A 20543-nucleotide genomic window follows, 5' to 3' on the forward strand; every position below is an offset into this window, starting at 1 on the left:
AACTGTAAGTAGGCAACACTCCAAACATTTATCCAAATGGTAGTTTAAGTTTTATACAGAGGTGTGTTACTGATAGGTCTCTTCCCATTCAGATTTTAGGTGGAATATAGAGTGTGACATTTAGCCTACACTGAAGTATTGCACATTCTCATCTTTTTTTAACAGAGCATGGCTGGACAGCAGCAGGATGGTTCCTCAACTTCCACTGCACAGACTGACACAGTGAGATGTTCAGGAAGATGTTCCATGTTCAGGAAACACCAGAGGTTCATTATGTGGAATTCACGTGCAACTGTATAATTTAATGTCCTCTATGTATTCCCAGTTATCAGTAAAACAGATTTACAAACTGCATTTGCTGAGAAAAATCCAAAAAACAGATTAGGAGGGCAGATCTGGAAATTGAAATACTGGAGCACAAGTTAGAGGTGGTGATAGTCACAGGTGAATTATGTTAACTACTGGAACATTAACTGAACTATCTCTTTTATTTGTAGGAAATAAAGAAGAGCAAATTAAATGTGTATCATGTCTTTATTTGCTGTGGTGGTGGTGATGATGGTGACTTAAACTGTAAAGTGATTATTGCATACGGTGTCTCTGACTGCTCTGCTGTCCTGGATAGCTGCAGGTGGATGGTCTCATCATCTGGGTCTTCAGTTTGTAGGGCAGGGTGTTGCTCTCCTCTAATAGTGGTAATATTATGAAGAACAACACATGCCACAGTAATATCACAGGCCCTCTCAGGGGTCACCCTGAGGAGACGTAGGCTCTGGAAACGGGCTTTCAGCAGGCCTATGGCCATCTCCCCCCGGGCTCTGGTCCTGCAGTGAGCCCGGTTGAAGTTCTGTTGGGGGCCTGGTTCAGGGTCAGGGTATGAGGTCATCAGCCTGGGTTGTCATGGTAACCCCTGTCACCCAGCAGAAGGCCATCAAACTCTCCTGTAATGTATAGTGGATACATCAGAGTATATTAAAGGAGAGAGACAAGAGAATTCTATTGTGAAAATCTTTATGCTGCTGACCATGCTGCAGTCTGTTGCTCAGGTTAGACTCTCCATAAATCCTGGAGTCATGAACAGACCCAGGTCACTTGGCCTCCACATTAGAAATGATGTATGCAGCATCACATATGATCTGGACAGTGCAGAGAATGATAGATGTTGAACTATGATGCAGTCTTTAACATTTAGAAACAGTAGTCAGTCTACCTGTAGCCTACCTGCACATTTATGCTGTGAATGGACTTCCTATTCATGATGTGAGGGAGCTGTGATGGAGATGTGTGTGCATCTATGCAGCAAATCACACTGGGAAATCCTAAAAGAAATTAAAATGACTAATCCCAGTCTGAGGTTGCAGCACAATGTCATGAACAGAATATGATTTAAAATGAATGTAACAGATCTCTACATCATTCACCTGCAATTCTGTGGAACTCCTCTTGATGTTCTGACAGGTTTATGTTCACAATGATGAGTAAAAGTCGTTTCAGAGCCAGGAAAACTTTTCTGAGTGTCCTGCATACAGTTGTCTTACTGTAGCACTCTGCATCTCCGACATTATATAAAAACTTCCATTTGCAAAGAACCGCAGCGCAACACACAATATCTGCTGGATGTGAGAGCATGACTACGGCTGGTAGTGTAAATGTAAGGACGGATTAGGTTGTTTATGTAGATTATGGACTTGAAACGATTACGAAACGGTACCGCTCAAACCGATAATTGTCCGGAAATGCGAGAACATTTATGTGCGGTCTGATAACAATCTACCGACGAATATTTAATTATCTGTGCAGTAATGCTGCTCCTTTATCCACTGGATCGTTAATAAAAGCTGTTCTACGCCAAAACTCACTCGCTTACTGACTGAATGAATGAGGAAATGAAACAGCGTGTGTGGCTGAAAGAGGGCGGAGACAGAGAGAAACTCGAGGTTTTCTCAGGTAAACCTGCTGCCGACCAGGTTCAACTCATAGAGTCTGTTACTGCGGTAACTGACCGAGAGTTTAAGTTACCCCTCTTTGTGAAACAGGCTCGAGTTACCCCTCTGTCTCAGGGTTAAGTTACCTCGCTTCGTGAAACGGAAAACTCTGAGTTTCCCTCATTTCAGGGTTAAGAAACTCAGAGTTTTCAGTGAACCTGCTTCGTGAAACAGGCCCCAGGTTTACTTCACTGATGATGTAACACATGATGGTAGCAGCAAAATGTACTCAGAAGTCTACAGAAACATTTTGTCTGCCAGTTTAAAGACAGATGCAACCAAAGTGATTGGGAGATCCTTCATCACTCAGCAAGCTAAAGACTCTGAACACACTGCCAAAACAACAAAGGAGTTCAACAGGGGTAAGAAATGTAAGATTTTAGACCGGCCCAGTCAATCTCCAGACTTCAACCTTATAGAGCTGCATTTTACCTGCTGAAGAAGAGACTGAAGGAGGAACCTCCCAAAACAAACAAATGAAAGAAGCTGCAGTGAAAGCCTGGAAAAGCATCATAAAAGGAGAATGTCTACCTGTTCCAACACTTTTGCTCACCTAAGAATTTGGTGTTCTGGTACAAATAATTTTCTAAGTTGTGTATCAGAACCAGGTGTTAATACCTGGAAATAAAAGCTGAAATGTTGATCTCTTGTCTCTTATTAAATGTCAAACTGAAATGTTTTCACTCTACACCAAAAATAAAGGAAATGACCTCAGTGTTCCAATACTTTTGGAGTGGAGTGTATAAACCTAAAGGAAATAATTGTGGGGGTCAAGCTGTTCCAGGTTGTATAACAGTCAATATCCATAGTTGGTAAGTTCTTCTTGTCCATTTTCCATTTAACTTTCTGTTAGATGCATTTACGCTTTCGCCTTTAGGCCTTTACATGTTTCATTTTGAAGTCCATCTTTTTTAACCATACCTGCTGCAGTTTACTAGTTATTCCCTGCTGTTCATCTTTAGTCATCTGTTACCCTACCAGTCACTGCTGTTCTTGCTGCCTTCTGTCTTCCTCTTGTCGGTGAAGTGCCTCTGCTCGAGTTTTGAAGGTGCTGATTAGCTCTTCATATGTTACCAGAAGTCTTGCTGGATTAATCAGTTTGTGTCAGATCTTCAAGCTCCGCAGCTGTTGCCAGACTAGGTTGTATTCTTTCCACTGCTTGTTAATCCCTGCAGACAGATCAAAGTAGAATCTCACTGCTGGTTCCATTATTTAATATCTTTCTTCGCCTGGGCAGCATAGATTATTTTCAGTTTGTCCCTGTGGCTGAGGAACTTCAATATTTGCATTCTTGGTGGGGAATTAGAGTCCCTCTTCACTCCAGAATAATTTGGCTGTCAATCTCCAGTATTTTTAGGAGCTATTTTTCCAAAAAGGAGCATGGCTCTGGTGCTTCGGTACCCTCCGGCAGGTTTACAAGCCTCAGTTTTATGAACTCGCAACCTCATCTCCAGGTCTGGCACTTCATCCTGCAAAGATTTGTTGGATGTCTCCAGTGTTTATACTTTAGCTCTAAACCGTCTCATTTTCTGCCATTGATATCCATAGCTCGGTTCTTTACACTCTTTCAGCGCAGTCCCGTATCTCTTACCTCATTTCAGTAATGACTGTCATTATTTCATCAAGTTTAAAAAGACTTCAAACCGTTCATTGTCTTCAGTATGGTGTTGGTTTCTGTGTCTCTGTCTCCTTCTTGCTTTCTGGGCTACACTGCTTGCATTTAAGTTAGTTGGCTTACGTCTTCATTTTCCTTATTTCTTTATTCGCCTTATTAGTTGTGCACATTGTAGTGCTTAGCAGAGTAGGTTTGCTGTTATTTTTTCTGCAGAACCAGGTGCTTCATGAGTAGTTATCAGAAGTCTTCGCAGACATGTGCAAGGCATGTTTTACCAGAGTGCCACCATAACAGGAAGTCCTCACTTTCCCTTTGAAGACCAACAGTTTTTGATGTTTGATTGTAACTAAACTTCATCCTCACGACTTCATTAGGACCTATATAAAAGTTAGTGTTAAAGGTTTGTAACTCACTGCACATTAAATAAAGGGTAGATTTTGTTATTTTACTGAACATTCTCTTTTTCTTTGTGATACTCACTTCTAGGGCTGGGCGATATGACGATAGATATCGTCTGGACGATAGAAAATGTCTATCGTTTTATGTGAAGATCCTATCGTTTATATCGCAGTGTCGCAAAACACGCTTTACGGCAGTATTTTATGTCACCGACGTGCCTTACGGCAAGCCCAGGCACGCGGCCAGTGTTGCCAACTTAGCGACTTTCTCGCTAAATCTAGCGACTTTCCAAAGCGTCCAAGCAACTTTTTTTTGTCAAAAGCAACTAGCGACAAATCTAGCGACTTTTACTGTTTTCAACGAGCAGCAGGTGCTGCTGTGAGCTTCTCCCCCTCCCAGAGCACAGGCTGTCAGTCCAGTAACCCCGCAGCAGTCCCACTGTCTGATTAGAGGACACATAACTGCGCGGCCAGACGGCAGATGAATCGGGCATGCGCAAAGTCACTACAGATCTCATCCAGACTTTCAGAGCATGAAAATGTTTCTTCACTGTCATACTAAAATAAACCACAGCATTTATCCTCTAGTACAAAAACATATTTTGGGTGTTTTATAATCACTTTTTGGTCTCTTCCACAACAGTATTCCTCTCTCCTACAACGTTGATTACAATTGCATGCAAACTGGGAAATATGCAAATTAGGCAATGACGTCATTTAGCGACTTTTAGGTTTTTATCACCTGAAAAATATGCTATATCGTGATGTATATCGTATCGGGATATAAAATAAGCTATATCAGGATATAAAATTTTGGTCATATCGCCCAGCCCTATTCAATTCTAAATAAAGGTATTCCTGGATCAGCTGGGGCCACTCTGTGTCATTTTTCTGTGCCTGAGTGGGTTTTCTCCAGTTTCCTCCCACAGTCCAAACACATGCATGGTAGATTAAGTGGTGATTCTTAATAGTCTGGAAGTCTGAGAGTCCGTCTCTTTGCACAGCCCCTGCAATGAACTGGCAGCTTGTCTAGGTGCTGTCCCACCTCTCACTAATTGTCATCGAGGATAAGCTCCAGTCCTATATGACAGTCTACAGGAAACTGCAGGTACAGCCAATGGATGGATGGATTGTAGTGTATTATATAAACTCACCTCCTGTTATCAACACATTTGATCCCAGTAGAGTATGTTTATGTATTAAAAGGACAATGAACTGCATTTGGCTCTGTTTAGAAATAAATAGCTTCTGGAAGTGTACAGCCAAAGGGAGAAAATCCAGTCTGGCTATTCTTGGAATGCGTCCAAAAACGAACGTTGGATACATAGACCTGAACAAATATGTTTTCTTATCAAGAAAATATACATACAGAAATGTTAATGTTTGAATAAATGCCCCTTGATCATTTTCACCTCAACTAGGTGCTTTTGGCAGCCATCCACAAAGTCTGGCTGTATATTTGACCACTGCTCTTGACAGAATTGATGCAGTTCAACTAAATTGGTTGACTTTCTGTCACAGGCTTGTTTCTTCATCACACACCACAGATTTTTCATGAGGTTTAAGTCGGCCCTATTGGGCTGTTTTGGTGCCACTGGAACTGGTACTTTACACAAAGTAAATGGAACAATGAACATCCACATTATTCGGGAAAACCTAGAGATATCGGCCAGAAGGTTGGTTCTTGGATGAAGTTGTGTGTTCCAACAAGACAATGACCACAAACACATATCAAAAATGGTAAAGAAATGAACTAACTAAACTAAATTAGGCTAGAATTAGGATTTTAGACTGTCTCCTCTAAAGTCCTAACTTAAACCCCATCAAGAACCTGTGGGCCATGCTGAAGAAATAAGTCTGTCAAAAAGTCAACAAATAAAGTTTAACTGGAGTACTTCTGCAAGATAAGTGGTCGAAGACATAACCAGAAGGTTGTAGATAGCTAACAAAAGTGCCAAGTTCATGTGAAAATGTCCAAAGAACATTTAACCAAATAACCAAAAGCATGTATATTTATGACCCAGCAGATTTTTTCATATTTCCAGAAGACCTTTAACAAAATCTACAAAAGAATCAAAATGCAAGATTGTTTGTGATAAAGATTCATGTGTGTCAATGATCCCATCATAGAAAATTCGAACTCATTGGAAACTCAAAACCGCCAAGATAAACATGATCTTTACATCTGTGATCAGATATGTTCTTTAATTTACATATCAAACAAATCATCAGGTATCAATCAATTAGGATTGCATTATTCTGCCTGCACAAGATTTTTTGGTCACCTGGACTATAGTCATTTTTCAAATATTTCAGTATTTCCATATAACTCTCTGAAAAGCCTTTAGTTGATCCGAAACTGGACCAACTGATTACAGCTGAAAATAAGAGTCCAAGGAGTCACTTCCTACTGACATTCCACAGGATGAACTGATGAAAGAAATAAGACCATGAACAGCAACAGAAATCTGTAGATGTCAAGAGCAAAACCAGGCTGACACAGAAAGGTAAAAGCCTCACCAGTTGGCAGCTGGTTGTACTGGAAATCAGCTGGGCTCCCTGGCAGCACATGATGAATCCAGCCAGATTAAGGAACACACACACCACAGACAGCAGGATAAACACATTGACCTAGGGTGGTGGGGTGTGAGGATTGAATTGGAGCACAGGCCATATGAAAACACAGAGAGATATGAGATGGCACATTAAAGTCCAACTGAAATCACATACATCACCACCAATCAAAACATTTCCATATTTGTTGTTAATACACTGCCTAATAAAAGTCTCCCTCCTTCCCTCAAAGTTTCTGCAGTTATGTTGCATTACAACCTAGCAAACTGCTGAAGTGGAATGAGAAGAATTTCTCAGTTTTGGACCTATGAGCTATGTCTATCTGTCTGTTCCTTTAGCCTTTAGTTTCCATGTGGAACTGCTATATGGAAAATAAAGGCTAACGGAACTGAAAACATTTGATGAATTAACAAGGAGGTCAAAAGATACAGGAAGATTGGTTAATAACTAAAAAAAAAAGAAGAAAAGGCACAGAATGAGCCATAGTACCAGTAATCACAGTGACTGTCCTTAAATGAGGTCATGGACAGTGCACTACTCGCAGAATGTAGCTGTTTGGTGTCAATCAGGCCAGGACACTTACAGTAGTTTAATTACATTACAATTACATATTCCTGACAGTGAGGCATAGAAGTGGGGATGTGATGATATGGGGCTGCACAAGTGCAAACAGTGTTGGGGAGATGACATTTATGGATGGGACCATGAATGCCTGTTGATATGCCTCAACATTAGTTGTCAAGATGACTCCCAGTCTGCAGAAGTTTGACAGATGTTCCACCGTAAGCACGATCCAAAGCAAACTGAAAAAAATGACACTAGTGTTTCTAAAGAAGGAAATATGGATGGTACTAGCCAGGGGTGAAAGTAGTTTTAAATTCTTGCCGGTATTATTACCAAAACCCTTATCTCGCTTTAACTTCATGCATTTTAAAATAGCAAAGTTAAAACGCAAACAAATAAAAACGCATAAACCTTTTACTGTAGGCCAATGGAATAGGTAGGAATTAATAACACTTGAAAATACAGTAAACTTTTTGCTTTAATTGAAATACTGATAAACATCGAGAATACAAGTCTCTAAGAACAAAACTCAGAACCAGCCATCCTATTTTTCCTGACTGCATTTTCCAAGCCCTGATTTGCCACCAAAATTGACCTTATTTTGTCAGTATAATTTTCTTTCTGTTCTCTCGGTCAGTCCTTATAGTTTTCCTTTGTTACTCCTCTCCTTTCTTAGTACTGTTTATCATTAGTGTACTGTGATATCCTATTTGAGTCTCTGCCATGTGTGTTTAGCTACATGTCTTCATGTCTCTAGTACTTGTTGCTTTTCCACTGTTAGTTTTTGTATCTGTGTCTTTCTGTGTTTTGAGTTCTTAGGTTACTTTGTCTTGTGTTTAGTTTGTTAGTTGCTCACTTTTTTTGTTCACTGTTATTTGATCTTGATCTCTGTACTTTGTTATTCACATCAAAGTCAAGTTACTTTTATAAATAAACACTTTCTTCACATCGTCTCTGATCTTATTGTCCTCATTAGTGTCTGGACCTGCACCCCTGTAACAACTGGGAACACTGTAATGCACTGCAATTGTACCTTTACAAAAGCAACCAAAACCATGTCACTTACCAGTAGAAGCATGGGTCGTCTCCATGTTGTGAGGCCTACAATGCCGGACAGAATGACCTGGAAATGCATCAAGAAAAATAATGTTCATGCGGTGCAACATTCAGTGAAAAAACACAGTACTATACAAACAGTGATGCACATATATAAAAAATGCATGTAAAAACTTGGTGAGCAATCTAGTTTTTAAAAGGCCTTAAAGAGGAACTTCGTTTTTTTTCAATCTGGGGTCTGGTTCATATGTCATTTCATACATGTGGGTGATGGAGAAATGAATTTTCGACATAGCTCCAGTATTTAGCGAGGCAGGCAGCTTCGCAGCTCAGCTAGCGAAAAGTATGGGGCAACTGGCCCCCCCGCATCAAAGTCCGCCCTAACGTGCTTTTTTTTCCCCCCACACTGACCGGCTCGGATAGTCTCAACGAGTGTCCCACAACATACTAGAGATGAGAAGTGAACGGATTACCGAAGTTTTTACGTCGAAGTGCATCAACTGGAGTTTCAGGGTCCATTTGTAAAACGTTTAGCCACAACTTTAGCGTTTCCTTCTCCGAGTACGGTAGTCTGTGAAAGTTGTGCGAAGTGTAGCGCACCATTCTGTTGCCACAACTGGGAAATGCGCACTGACGACCCATTAGTTTTACCAGGTTTAGAAAAAACTAACTGTTCTGTAATCTGACACAAAATTGCTCCACTCGTCTCTCTTCACCTGAGGCAACCAGCTGTTTGCCTTCACTGGTGTTCTGGCGCGAGTTATCGCACGATTTCGGAACGAGATTTGTTTTCTAGTGTCCCGAGATTTGGATACAGACCACAACAAATAGCGATCTCCAAGTAATGTGGAGGTTTTCGTTCACTTCTCATCTCTAGTATGTTGTGGGACACTCGTTGAGACTATCCGAGCCGGTCAGTGTGAGATAAAAAGCATGTTAGGGTGGACTTTGACGCGGGGGGGCCAGTTGCCCCATACTCTTCGCTAGCTGAGCTGCGAAGCTGCCTGCCTCGTTAAATACTGGAGCTATGTCGAGAATTCATTTCTCCATCACTCACATGTATGAAATGACATATGAAAACAGACCCCAGGTTGAAAAAAAACAAAGTTCCCCTTTAAGGACATAAGCACAAAGTAGGTTGACTATTGCATAAGCGCGTTCATCAGCCGGCTCATTAATATTTATTTATGTACGGCTCATTAATATTTATGTTAAGGGAAAGTGCCGTATCCGTAGGCCACAAGCTACGGATACGGGTCCGTATCTGTCGACACTACCATTGCATAACTCTGAATGAGTCAAGCTCAGTTGTGTTTTCTCTCTGCTGTTCCCTATGTTTTATATTACGTAAATAAGCTCTTGACCCATGTGAAATCAAAAAGTCCAGAAATCACAGATACAGTATACTGATTCTTAACTTTTTTATGATGTCTGCTGAACTGCAGAGGTCTAATGTAACAACTATGGTTTACGTATTGCAGCCACAAAAGGGACACTTTTGACATGTTCAAGGTCAACAAAAAACTAGAGGCAACAAATCACACAACTTCATTCCATTATAGTAGTAGAATACATAATAATGGGTCAATATATCAAATTGACTTTCTATGAGTGTCCTAAAATTTGTAGAGATAATAAACTTGAAATCAGTGATGGCCACAGAATGGCTCTTCTACGTGGCTTTAGTGTTGAGCTTAACTGTCCAGAAGACGTCAGAGACCAAATACCTTTAGAACTGAGATTTCTTAAACATACAAATCCAACTGTTAAATATGTATGATGATCACAGATATAAAATAACACCGAATAGGGGATTAGAATGAGACAACCATAATACGCTTATGTCACATGGTTCCTGAGATGATAAAAGGTGGACACATAAGAATAAAATCACAAATTGTAGACTTTAGGCTACATGAAAGTAAATTTATAAAATAGGTAAAAATACAAGCATATACATTAAATAATAAGAAAAATAAGACTTAAGAAGTATATATGCTTAGAATAAAAAGTTTTTCTCTGCCTTTATGGCTGTGGTGTGTGACAGAGAGGGCGTCATCCTCTTCTCCTCCTCAACCTCCTGCTTGTTATAAGAAAGATCTGTGCATGTATAGATTTGCTTCCTATTCAGACTATATTCTTTTAAAGCATTGTCATTATCAGGCTCCGCCAGGAGGGTTATGATCTCAGGAGCTGTCTGTGTCATGCTTGTGGAGATCGTTCCAGAGCATTACTCGAGCAGAGTCACCGCCAAACACAAATGCATACCAGTCTGAAACAAATGGTTAAAATCTGACCAAGTGTCCTGTCTGAATTGAAGCTTTCCACAAGCATGTCCAATTTTTCAGCAACACAGAAAATGCCTGAGTATTTCATTTGTTGGTGTCAGTACAGCTGGAACTTTTTAGCTGACAACACTAGACTCAGGGTACTACTAAGAGGCAAGCTGTCAGGCCTGTGACTAACGCTATAAGGCGCAACGTAACATCTTTCTAAAGTACGATTTACTATAACAATCTGCTCTAAGTGACAAACATGACTCTAGCAGACACACAATCTGTAAAAAACTGAACAACAAACACAATCTATTGCCACAAATCAGGAAATTAACTGCTGCTGCAGTGGCTAAGGCTAATGTCTACCAGCCAAGTTAAGGCTAATTCATTGGTCGCTTTGCTACACAGTTTCTCCTCCTACCATCATTTTACTGAATAAACTCCTTTCCCTCTGCGTTCACATCGCTCCTCAAGCTGACGGAGTGATGAACGCTCTTTCTGTACCCTCAAATATTATGTACAATTATGTTATTTCTGCAGTTGCTTACTGTCTTTTAAGCGGTTAGCTGATGCTATGCTAGGTTGGCATAACTACAGCGATGTTATTGCTAACATAAATAGACAGGGAGTAAACTCATGACACATGGCAAAGAGAGTTAAATTGAAACGGGAGACATGTTGAGTTTGTCAGGGCTCCCTCCTCACCCCCGTCCTTCCCACCTGACATCCCAAATACCCCTTTTCCCATCTGTTCCTCTCTTCCTCTCCCTCTCATGCTCCTCTCTCCCTCTCCTGCTCCTCTCCCACTCATGCTCCCCTCTCTCTCTCTGTCCCTTGGTTCCATTCTCTGTGTCTCCCTTCGGTCTCCCGTCCGCTCCTCTGCCCCTGTCTCTCCCTCTGTCTCCTCGGTCCCCCATCCGCTCCTCTACCCCTGTCTCTCTCTCTGTCTCCCATCCGCTCCTCTACCCCTGTCTCTCTCTCTGTCTCCCATCCGCTCCTCTACCCCTGTCTCTCTCTCTGTCTCCCATCCGCTCCTCTACCCCTGTCTCTCTCTCTGTCTCCCATCCGCTCCTCTACCCCTGTCTTCCCCTACAGCTCGACACCTGAGTGGAGTTCGGCTTCCCAGCTGACTCCACTCAGGCAATCAACCACCTCTACGGCTCCCGGACAGCTGAGGGACATCTCATTGATTACCACCTCAGCAATAAGAACCAGCTCATCCTTCCACTCCCTGCCAGATTGTTGAACAAGACTTGCCAGTCAGTTCTCTCTCGAGCCCTCCAGAGTTCATTGTGTTTTGACAGTTTCTAACTTTGTTTTCTCTTCTGCCTTCGCCAGACCCAGCTGTCCGGGATCCCAGCCGACCTGTTTCCCCTCTGGTTCTCCTCAAACAATTCTGCACCGGTTTCCCCCTTCGTCGGAGCCCCGTTCCTGCCTGGACCCCTCCCTGAAACCCCAGACCGGCTCCTGCCCCGTTTCCCCACCTGCCCCAACCGCCAGGGTTTCCCCCGCTCCACCTGCGGCACACCGTCCCCCCATTCGGACCAAGGTGACCGCCGATCCCCGGCTCCAGAACCCTCCTGTCCAACCTTCCTTCCACCTGCCGTCTCTCCACTGCCTGGTTCCCTCACCACCTCATATCCACTCTGTCCAATAAAACCCTCTCAATTCCACCTTTCCTGGTTGTGTGGCTCTCTGCCCGGGTCCGCCAGCAAGATCCGTGACAGAGTTATTGTTAATTTTACAACGTCGTTACAACCTGTCGGCTCAGCCTACTCCTGTAATGTTGCCTGGCTGTTGCTTACTCCTGAACATCATTCTGCGTGACTCCGACGCTTCACAGCATTTACTGTTTTATGAGAAATTAAGAATATATCGGCGATTTATCAGCTATACTATACATATATATACCATTTGGCCTCTAAGGCTAATTTTCTCGTTCATCCCAAATGTACAGGAGGTGAATTTTTATACAAGTTATCCATTTAAATTGCATTAAGGCTTGAAATTCTGCACAATTTAGGGCGTGGCTTACATTTCACTCTGTGGCCACTTGACGGGTCTTCTGTTTTACGTTTACTGTTTTTGCTGTTGTTTTCGGGTTAAATGCGATTAAGTACCGACCTGCAGACATGTTTTCCTGTTAAATATGATTAGGTGGCATGTTTCTCCTCTTCTTCTCATCCGTATGTGCGCACCCTAAATGGCATCGGGGGAGATTTTACGCTACTCTCAGCTTCACTCCTATGAGGACATCAGGACAGGACAGGGTGTAGTTGCCAAATATTGTTCACATTCCATCAGTGTTCTACACGTGTCAAAAAAAAAAAAATTGTTCACTGAGAAAACTTTATCTCCTTACTTAAAATTGGACTCCCCTAAGAATGCAAGATATGGCATCAAAATATGTCTGGTATTTATGTATAAAGTCTTTAATATAAGTATAGTTCTTAGGTATAAAGTCATTTGTTATTGTTGTTATTTTTATTGGGTCAGTTAACAATATAATAGAATTGAATTTCTTTACTTATCCCACACCTGGGAAATTATTTGCTACAACAGCTAAAACACCAAATTAAAACAAGTTTTGTTTTTTTAAAAACCTAGTAAATTACAGTCTGTAAGAACGGAATAATAAAATAAGGGGCTAAATGATCACAGTATGTCATATTAAGAACAGACAGACTATTTCAAAACTAGGACTTTAACAGAAATATGCAGATTGAGTTAACTGTGCAGATTGTATGATATGAAATAAAATCTGGAGTCAGATTTTGTTGGGTCATTTAACAAAATCTGACTCCTCTACTATTTTGGGAATGCAAGAAGTGGCAACCTCCAAACTTTCTCAGCTACAACATCTGTACCTCTGCTGCTGCTGTGTGAAGTATCAAGTATGTAGTCCCGCTAGCTTCTGGATGGTGACATTGTTTTCTCCACCAGCACACCTCAAAAGAGCAGTGTTCGATGCCGCTATTATTATACAATATAGCCATTTTAATGAGAAGCTCGGATGCTGTTGTAAGTATTAAATGATATTTTATTCCAACAGTGGTCAAGAAATAAAAGAAATCACATTTATTACAGCCCAGGAGGTAGGGAGTGGATAAAACCTGTTGAAAGAGTGCCTGCCCTTATGTGACGCTCCTCGGAAAAATAGCGAACGCACCCGTATACAAGAGATAATGTGATTGGTCAAAGCTAGCTGGACATCTATTGGTTGACAGCGTTGATACACAAAAAATCCGAGAGCAGAGCAGAGATCCGTGAGCAGAAGTTCCACAAGAGCAAGAGGAAGAGTTTGAGTTTGAGCGCAGGAAATCTGCGCGAGCAGCATCGTAACCGAGTGTGAGGACACAGTTTGAACAAGTGCAGAGCAAATTTGAGCACGAGAGCAGAGTTCTGAGAGACAGTATCATGAAATCTGAGAATGACATCGATAAATGCTGCCCTCAAATCAATTTAAAATGCTCTTGAATTATGATAGGAAATTTATTCCATAATAAAGCCAATAAATGTTCCACAGAGCGGGGGTTTTGAACAGTGTTATTAGTAGGATAAACTGAGAATCTGCAACTTTGAATTTTAAAGTGTGGCTTAATTTGTCCCTTAACAATGTAATCGGAGGCCAACTCTGACACTGTAGCACACTGACACAGTGTCCTGTCCTGCCATATCAGAGACAGAGAGACAGTATAGATAGGCACGTTTGAGAGAAGCTTGGCCTGTGCATAATCCAGATCTGACAGATTCATAATGAAAGCCTTTGTTTTGTATTCCTTTCTATTGGATTTGATTCATGTTTTCAGTCTATTTATGTAGTCTAAAAGGTACAGGTCTGCTCAGCTGATTTATATACAAAGTGATCTGATGAGTAACATAGGAAATGATGTAAAATGGAGGTTGAACCATGAACAGAGGTCCCAGATTGCCTGTATAGCATTTGAATGCGTTATCCTGTCATAGTTAAAATTATTTAAGACTGTGTATAAACTGACATATCGATCTGATAACATTTTAATAAATCAGAATCAGATCCAACAGGACATGAATGTTTCTGTACAGACTGAACACTCAAGTGTCGTAAAAGTATGTGGAAAATGTCAGACTTTCCTGCAGCTTTTGTCTATGGCCCCTGCTGCTGCTGCTGCCAACTTCCATCTGTTTTGCAGGCGAGTTTGTATTTCAACAGCATTAATGGAAACCAGACATGTACAGTGTTTTTGTCTGCCGTCACTGTGTTTAAAAGCTTTCCAACAGAAAAAAGTTCACTGTCTTCATGAAAGGTGAAGTGAGGTGAGATGCTAACCCTAAGAGCGTTGTTTTTTTTCTTTTAAAGTATATATGGTTTGAAAATTAATACATGGCAACGTGTACACAAAAAAGTATGCTTACTTCAGCACATCTGGAAGATAAATAAATCCTGTCAGACTACAACTATATTTTTAGTCCTTGTTAAAAAATATGATAAAATCATGAAAAGGGGCATTTTCAAACATGACCTGGTTGGATCTTACCTCCCGACTCATTTTGATCAATAGAAATTTGGTACTTCTACATAAAATTGATTTTATTTTCAAATTCTTATGTTGATTTTACTTTAACTGCAATGTAAATTCGAGTCAACACATACAGAAACTATTTTTGATTGTTGTTTCTACCTTTGCATGACTACAAGCTAATATAGCTAGGTATTTCAGAGCTGGTTATCTAGAATGTTTTTGTATTAGACGACAGTGTACTTAATTTATCAGAAATATAACATTAGCAAAAATGGACTAAAATCATTAATGTGCATGTGGATTGTCTTCCTTCAAAAGTCCTACTCTTGAATGACTTCTTGAATGTCTCTCGGGATCAATAAAGTGCCAATCTACCCCTTAAGCTTTATACTATAGGGTAACTAGACCAACCCTGGCAGAGAATTAAATTCGTTGCCATGGGTTGTCTAGCGCGGCTAGGCTAGGTCATTCCAGAACTGGAGGACATTTAGGGCTTAAATTTTTTGAAAAATTAACCTTCTCATTTACATTTTTCTGCTACATATTAATGAATAATGGGCAAAACTATCAAAGGCTTGATTAGCTCAGCTTACACATAAATGGTACCATTTCTATTCCATGTTTAATTTGCTGTTTGCTAAACCTACTCTAATCACAGTAACAGGGTTGCTAATCCATGCTAATGTTAGCTTTTTCTCAGCAGTAGAAGCTAGATATTTAGCTAGCTGTTACTGTTCATCAAGAGGACAAACTTGTCAATGGACAACAGAAAATGTAAAAGTAAAAATAATTAGTATGATGATGATAATATGAGGTAGAGTGAGACATCCAATCAAGGCTGAAAATGTTATGAAAATGTGAAACATAAAAGAGAGGGCATAGCTTTGCTCTTCCCATTCTTTGAGACAACTGATGATGTTAATTCCAGCATACAATGTGATTCACTGTTTTATTCTTGTTCTACCAGCTAAAAAGGCCATGCTAACATGTTGTGGGACACGTTCCATGCATAATAATTATTTAAAATATTATGTTGACCAAAAACAATGTTCCCACAATTACAAGAGACATCAATTATAAAAAATAATTTAAATGTAATTTTAAGTGTTTTATTTGAGTTTCAATTTGGTCATCAGGGGGGTGAGACAAGAGAAAAATGGTACTTTAGGGGGAACTCCAGACTTAATTGATGTTTTTAAAAATATTTTCAAACATTTTTTTCTCCTAGTTTTTAAAATGGGGACAAGTACATATACACAACAACTGCATGTTTTAGTATTTTGTACATGAACTATTTGAAATGTGGTGGAACGTAAAATGTCTTCCAACTCTGGAATGACCCATACTGTTAGAAATTACAAAGTATTACTTCAATATACCAACTATTTAAGTGCTATTTCAAGATTAGCAAATGCTGAAATGGAAACTGACCATGTCTAGTGGTCATGAAGTGAATTATATTTTGGGGGACATTTGGGCTGCTGTCTCCTGGGAGTGTCTGACCCACATACAGCTAATTCACATTACTCCAGACTGTCATTTATCTGACAGTGTGATGCCTGGTTAAAGTCCTTCAGAGTGTTTTGTACTGTGCTAGCTGTCATAGTGTATGTAGATGCAGGTCTGTCATAAAACACTAACATGCACCATGGTGGCACTGAAGCCTCACTTACCGAGGAGCCTGCCCAGAACGGACTGGAGTTTCGGATTGGAGGCGAGCTGCTGAGGGACAGAGCTCCAAACGACAGCGCCACCATGGAGCCCCCGAGCAGCAGCTGTAACAAGCCCAGGGAGAGCAGCGGCCGCCCGGGCAGCAGCAGCCGGGAGCCTCGGCCGCTGATCCGCGAAGATCCGGAGAAACCACGGTGTCGGTTTCTGTTCGACGACTCTGCGAGGTGCGAAGCCCCGGTAAACGGACAGCAGGAGCCGGGCAGCACCACCGGGAGCGACATCTGAGGCGCGACAGACAAGACGAAAAATAAAGAATTCCCCGGAGCTCGAGTTTCTCATGAGAGGCGTTGTCTTGCCGGAGTAAAGGGTGGATCCTCGCTGAGTTCAGGGCTCGGTATTCCTGCCATGATAGCGCTCAGTTTTAAATAACATCGCGGCCGAACCGCACAGCTTGAGTTGCCTTTCTCATATTTAGGCAGCGTTGTTGAGAGAAGTCATGGTGGGGGAGGGGAGGCAGCAGGCCATGTGGGAACCGTAAACAGGACAGGCTGCCTTTTCCTTGAAAACCTACCAGAACACTTAGAGTAAACAAAATCATTGAAATGTCAAATGATTCTAAATTGTTTCAGCTTACAGTAGCTGGCTCGCTTCTAACTTGAACAGAAGGGGACTAAACTGACAGTCTAGATTTACTATATTTAACAACAGGCCCCACAGCAGGAACACAGTGCAACAGAATAAATACTGAATTATAGTTTTTATGTATATGCACCTTTCCTTTGCTGACTGGCTATGTTGCTGTATCTCCCTCTTTAAAGTGTACTACAAAAGTGTACTATTGAATTCAAGTCAGGCAACATACATTTTGAAGTGATAGTTTTTACTTTTTTCTTCTTTATAAACTTCTGGATGATTTTAGCAGCCTGCTTTGGATGATTATCAGGGTGGAATATTTGTCTTTAGGAACCAGAAGTCATCAGACAGTATTTTGGTATATCCATAGGCATTTGCCATCTATAAATGAATAGAATGAGTTTATATTGTCACTACCAATTACAAAAAAAAAACCCTCAAAAATCAGTTGGGCACTCTGTTTTAGCAGCAACAAAAGATAAATTACGTGAAAAAAATATTAAACAAAGATTAATAAAAATATATACAACTGAAAAATATATACAAAAGACCAAATGGACCAAACATATGAACATATACAACCAGACATATTGTAATTAAAGATATTAGTATCGCGCTTGACCATGCACTTGTAGGCCTGTGATATTATCATTCAGGAGGGAGGGAGATGACATGACAGCTTGGGGATTAAAGCTGTTTTAGAGTCTATTGGTTTGGACTCTTAAGTGTCCTGTAAAATCCACCTCAGGGAACGGAGGAGAAGAGAGTGTCCTGGGTGTGAGGGTCTCTGGTCATTCCCCTGGCTTTCCTCTGAAGTCTGTCAGTGCAAATGTCTCTGAGGGAGTGTTGTGTGTTCCCAATCACCTGCTCTGCTGCTCTTACCACCCGTTGCAGGTCGTTCCTGTCCTCTGCAGTACAGCAGCTGAACCACACTGTACAGCAGTAGGTCAATAGGCTCTCAGTCGTGGAGCTAGTAGAGGTTTGTAGATCATCTTTTACAGTCATCCAGCCGTGTATACACCACTTTGTCTTCTGTAGGCTCACAGTCAATCACAGGGCCACACAGAGAAACAACAAATCACACACATTCACACCTACAGACAATTAAGAATCACCAGTTAACCTCAGCATGTCTTGGACTGAGGGGGGACGCTGGAGAATCTGGTGAGAACCCATGCAGTCACAGAAAGACCCCAGGCCAAGATTCGGACCCAGGACCTTACAGCTGCATCACCATGCCACCCTTTCTTTGCACTCATGCAGCCTAATATCAAGCACATAGTTAGCACTTTAAAAGGGTGCCATTTGGCGGTACTACGGCTCGTTCTATATCCTGTGATGACTGCTGCGACTGTATTTTGATTAATTTTTAGTTGGTAACTAATATTCCGGCATCCCTTGATATGTTGGTAAAGTCCCATGATTAGTTTTTTAAAAATTCATCTGACAATACTTTTCCACGTGGTGCCATGGTGCAGATACATACACTGACAGTCATTAAAAACTTTGAGACCATATTTTTCAACATAATTTTTATTTTGAAGCCCGAAACTGGATTTTCTTCATATGAATCATTTCTTTAGCATATTGGCATACAGAAACAAAAATCTAAAGTTTCAAGAATGATTTCAAAATAAAGAATTTCACAAAAGAAAACGGCACCTGCCAAACACAAAGTCACAACAGTCAATACCGAGTATGGCCTCCATTTGCTTCGATGCAGGCAGCAATCCGTCGGCGCATGCTTTGAACCAGGCTTCTGATTGTGGGTTGGGAACAGCCCATACGCCTGGCTACATCACTGTAGCTCAAACCGGCCTCCACCATACCCAGTGCCTGGAGACGTTGTTCATGTAATAGACGCGGCATGATGCTGTTCACTGGACTAACAATGGTGGCCTTTTTTGGGCCTTTATACACACGTGGACAAAATTGTTGGTACCCCTCAGTTAAAGAAGGAAAAACCCACAATTCTCGCTGAAATCACTTGAAACTCACAAAAGTAACAATAATTAAAAATTTATTGAAAATTAAATAATCAAAAACAGCCATTACTTTTGAATTGTTGATTAACATAATTATTTAAAAAAACAAACTAATGAAACAGGCCTGGACAAAAATGATGGTACCTCTATAAAAGATTGAAAACTATTTGACCAGAGTGACATGATTAACTCAGGTGTGTCATTTAATTGACATCACAGGTGTTTCCAAACTCATAATCAGTCAGTCTGCCTATTTAAAGGGAGACAAGTAGTCACCCTGCTGTTTGGTGAAAAGGTGTGTACCACACTGAACATGGACAACAGAAAGCGAAGGAGAGAATTGTCCCAGGACATCCGAAAAAAATTATAGACAAACATCTTAAAGGTAAAGGCTATAAGACCATCTCTAAACAGCTTGAAGTTCCTGTGACAACAGTGGCTCATATTATTCAGAAGTTCAAGACCCACGGGACAGTAGCCAACCTCCCTGGACGTGGCCGCAAGAGGAAAATTGATGACAAATTAAAGAGACGGATCGTTGGAATTGTATCCAAAGAGCCCAGAGCAACCTCCAAAGAAATTAAAGGTGAACTCCAAGGCCAAGGTACATCAGTGTCAGATCGCACCATTCGTCGTTGTTTGAGCCAAAGTGGACTTCATGGGAGACGACCAAGGAGGACACCACTGCTGAAAAAAACTCATAAAAAAGCCAGACTGGAATTTGCAAAAATGCATGTTGACAAGCCACAAAGCTTCTGGGAGAATGTCCTTTGGACAGATGAGACCAAACTGGAGCTTTTTGGTAAGGCACATCAACTCTATGTTCATAGACTCAAAAACCAAGCATACGAAGAAAAGAACACTGTCCCTACGGTGAAACATGGAGGAGGCTCAGTAATGTTTTGGGGCTGCTTTGCTGCATCTGGCACAGGGTGTCTTGAAAGTGTGCAAGGTACGATGAAATCTGAAGACTATCAAGGCATTCTGGAGAGAAATGTGCTGCCTAGTGTCAGAAAGCTTGGTCTCAGTCGCAGGTCATGGGTCTTCCAACAGGACAACGATCCAAAACACACAGCCAAAAACACCCAAGAATGGCTGAGAGAAAAGCGTTGGACTATTCTAAAGTGGCCTTCTATGAGCCCAGATCTGAATCCCATTGAACATATGTGGAAGGAGCTGAGACATGCCATTTGGAGAAGACACCCATCAAACCTGAGACAACTGGAGCTGTTTGCTCATGAGGAGTGGGCCAAAATACCTGTTGACAGCTGCAGAACGCTCATT

At 41.2% G+C, this 20543-nt stretch overlaps 1 protein-coding gene across 9 annotated transcripts in view; it reads right to left on the reverse strand.

Moving 5' to 3' along the window:
* The window catches only part of fam189a2 (family with sequence similarity 189 member A2), an 88708-nt gene extending 71518 nt beyond the window's left edge, over positions 1 to 17190 (reverse strand). For 3 of the 9 annotated variants that reach the window (XR_007943092.1, XM_051950696.1, XM_051950697.1), the window contains exons 1-3: positions 16644 to 17186; positions 8203 to 8259; positions 6519 to 6629 (exon numbers count right to left, since the gene is read on the reverse strand). Coding sequence is in view for 8 of the 9 variants with exons in the window: in XM_051950696.1 (XP_051806656.1) it covers positions 6519 to 6629; positions 8203 to 8259; positions 16644 to 16922 (447 nt within the window). In the remaining variant the exon portion in view is untranslated. Of the gene's footprint in view, positions 1 to 6518; positions 6630 to 8202; positions 8260 to 16643 lie in introns of all 9 variants that reach the window. The other 6 variants (XM_051950695.1, XM_051950692.1, XM_051950694.1 and 3 more) reach the window with 5 other exon arrangements.
* Between the last annotated feature and the right edge of the window lie 3353 nt (positions 17191 to 20543).

Source organism: Acanthochromis polyacanthus, chromosome 7 (genome assembly GCF_021347895.1).
Source record: "Acanthochromis polyacanthus isolate Apoly-LR-REF ecotype Palm Island chromosome 7, KAUST_Apoly_ChrSc, whole genome shotgun sequence".
In the NCBI taxonomy this organism is placed as follows: domain Eukaryota; kingdom Metazoa; phylum Chordata; class Actinopteri; family Pomacentridae; genus Acanthochromis; species Acanthochromis polyacanthus.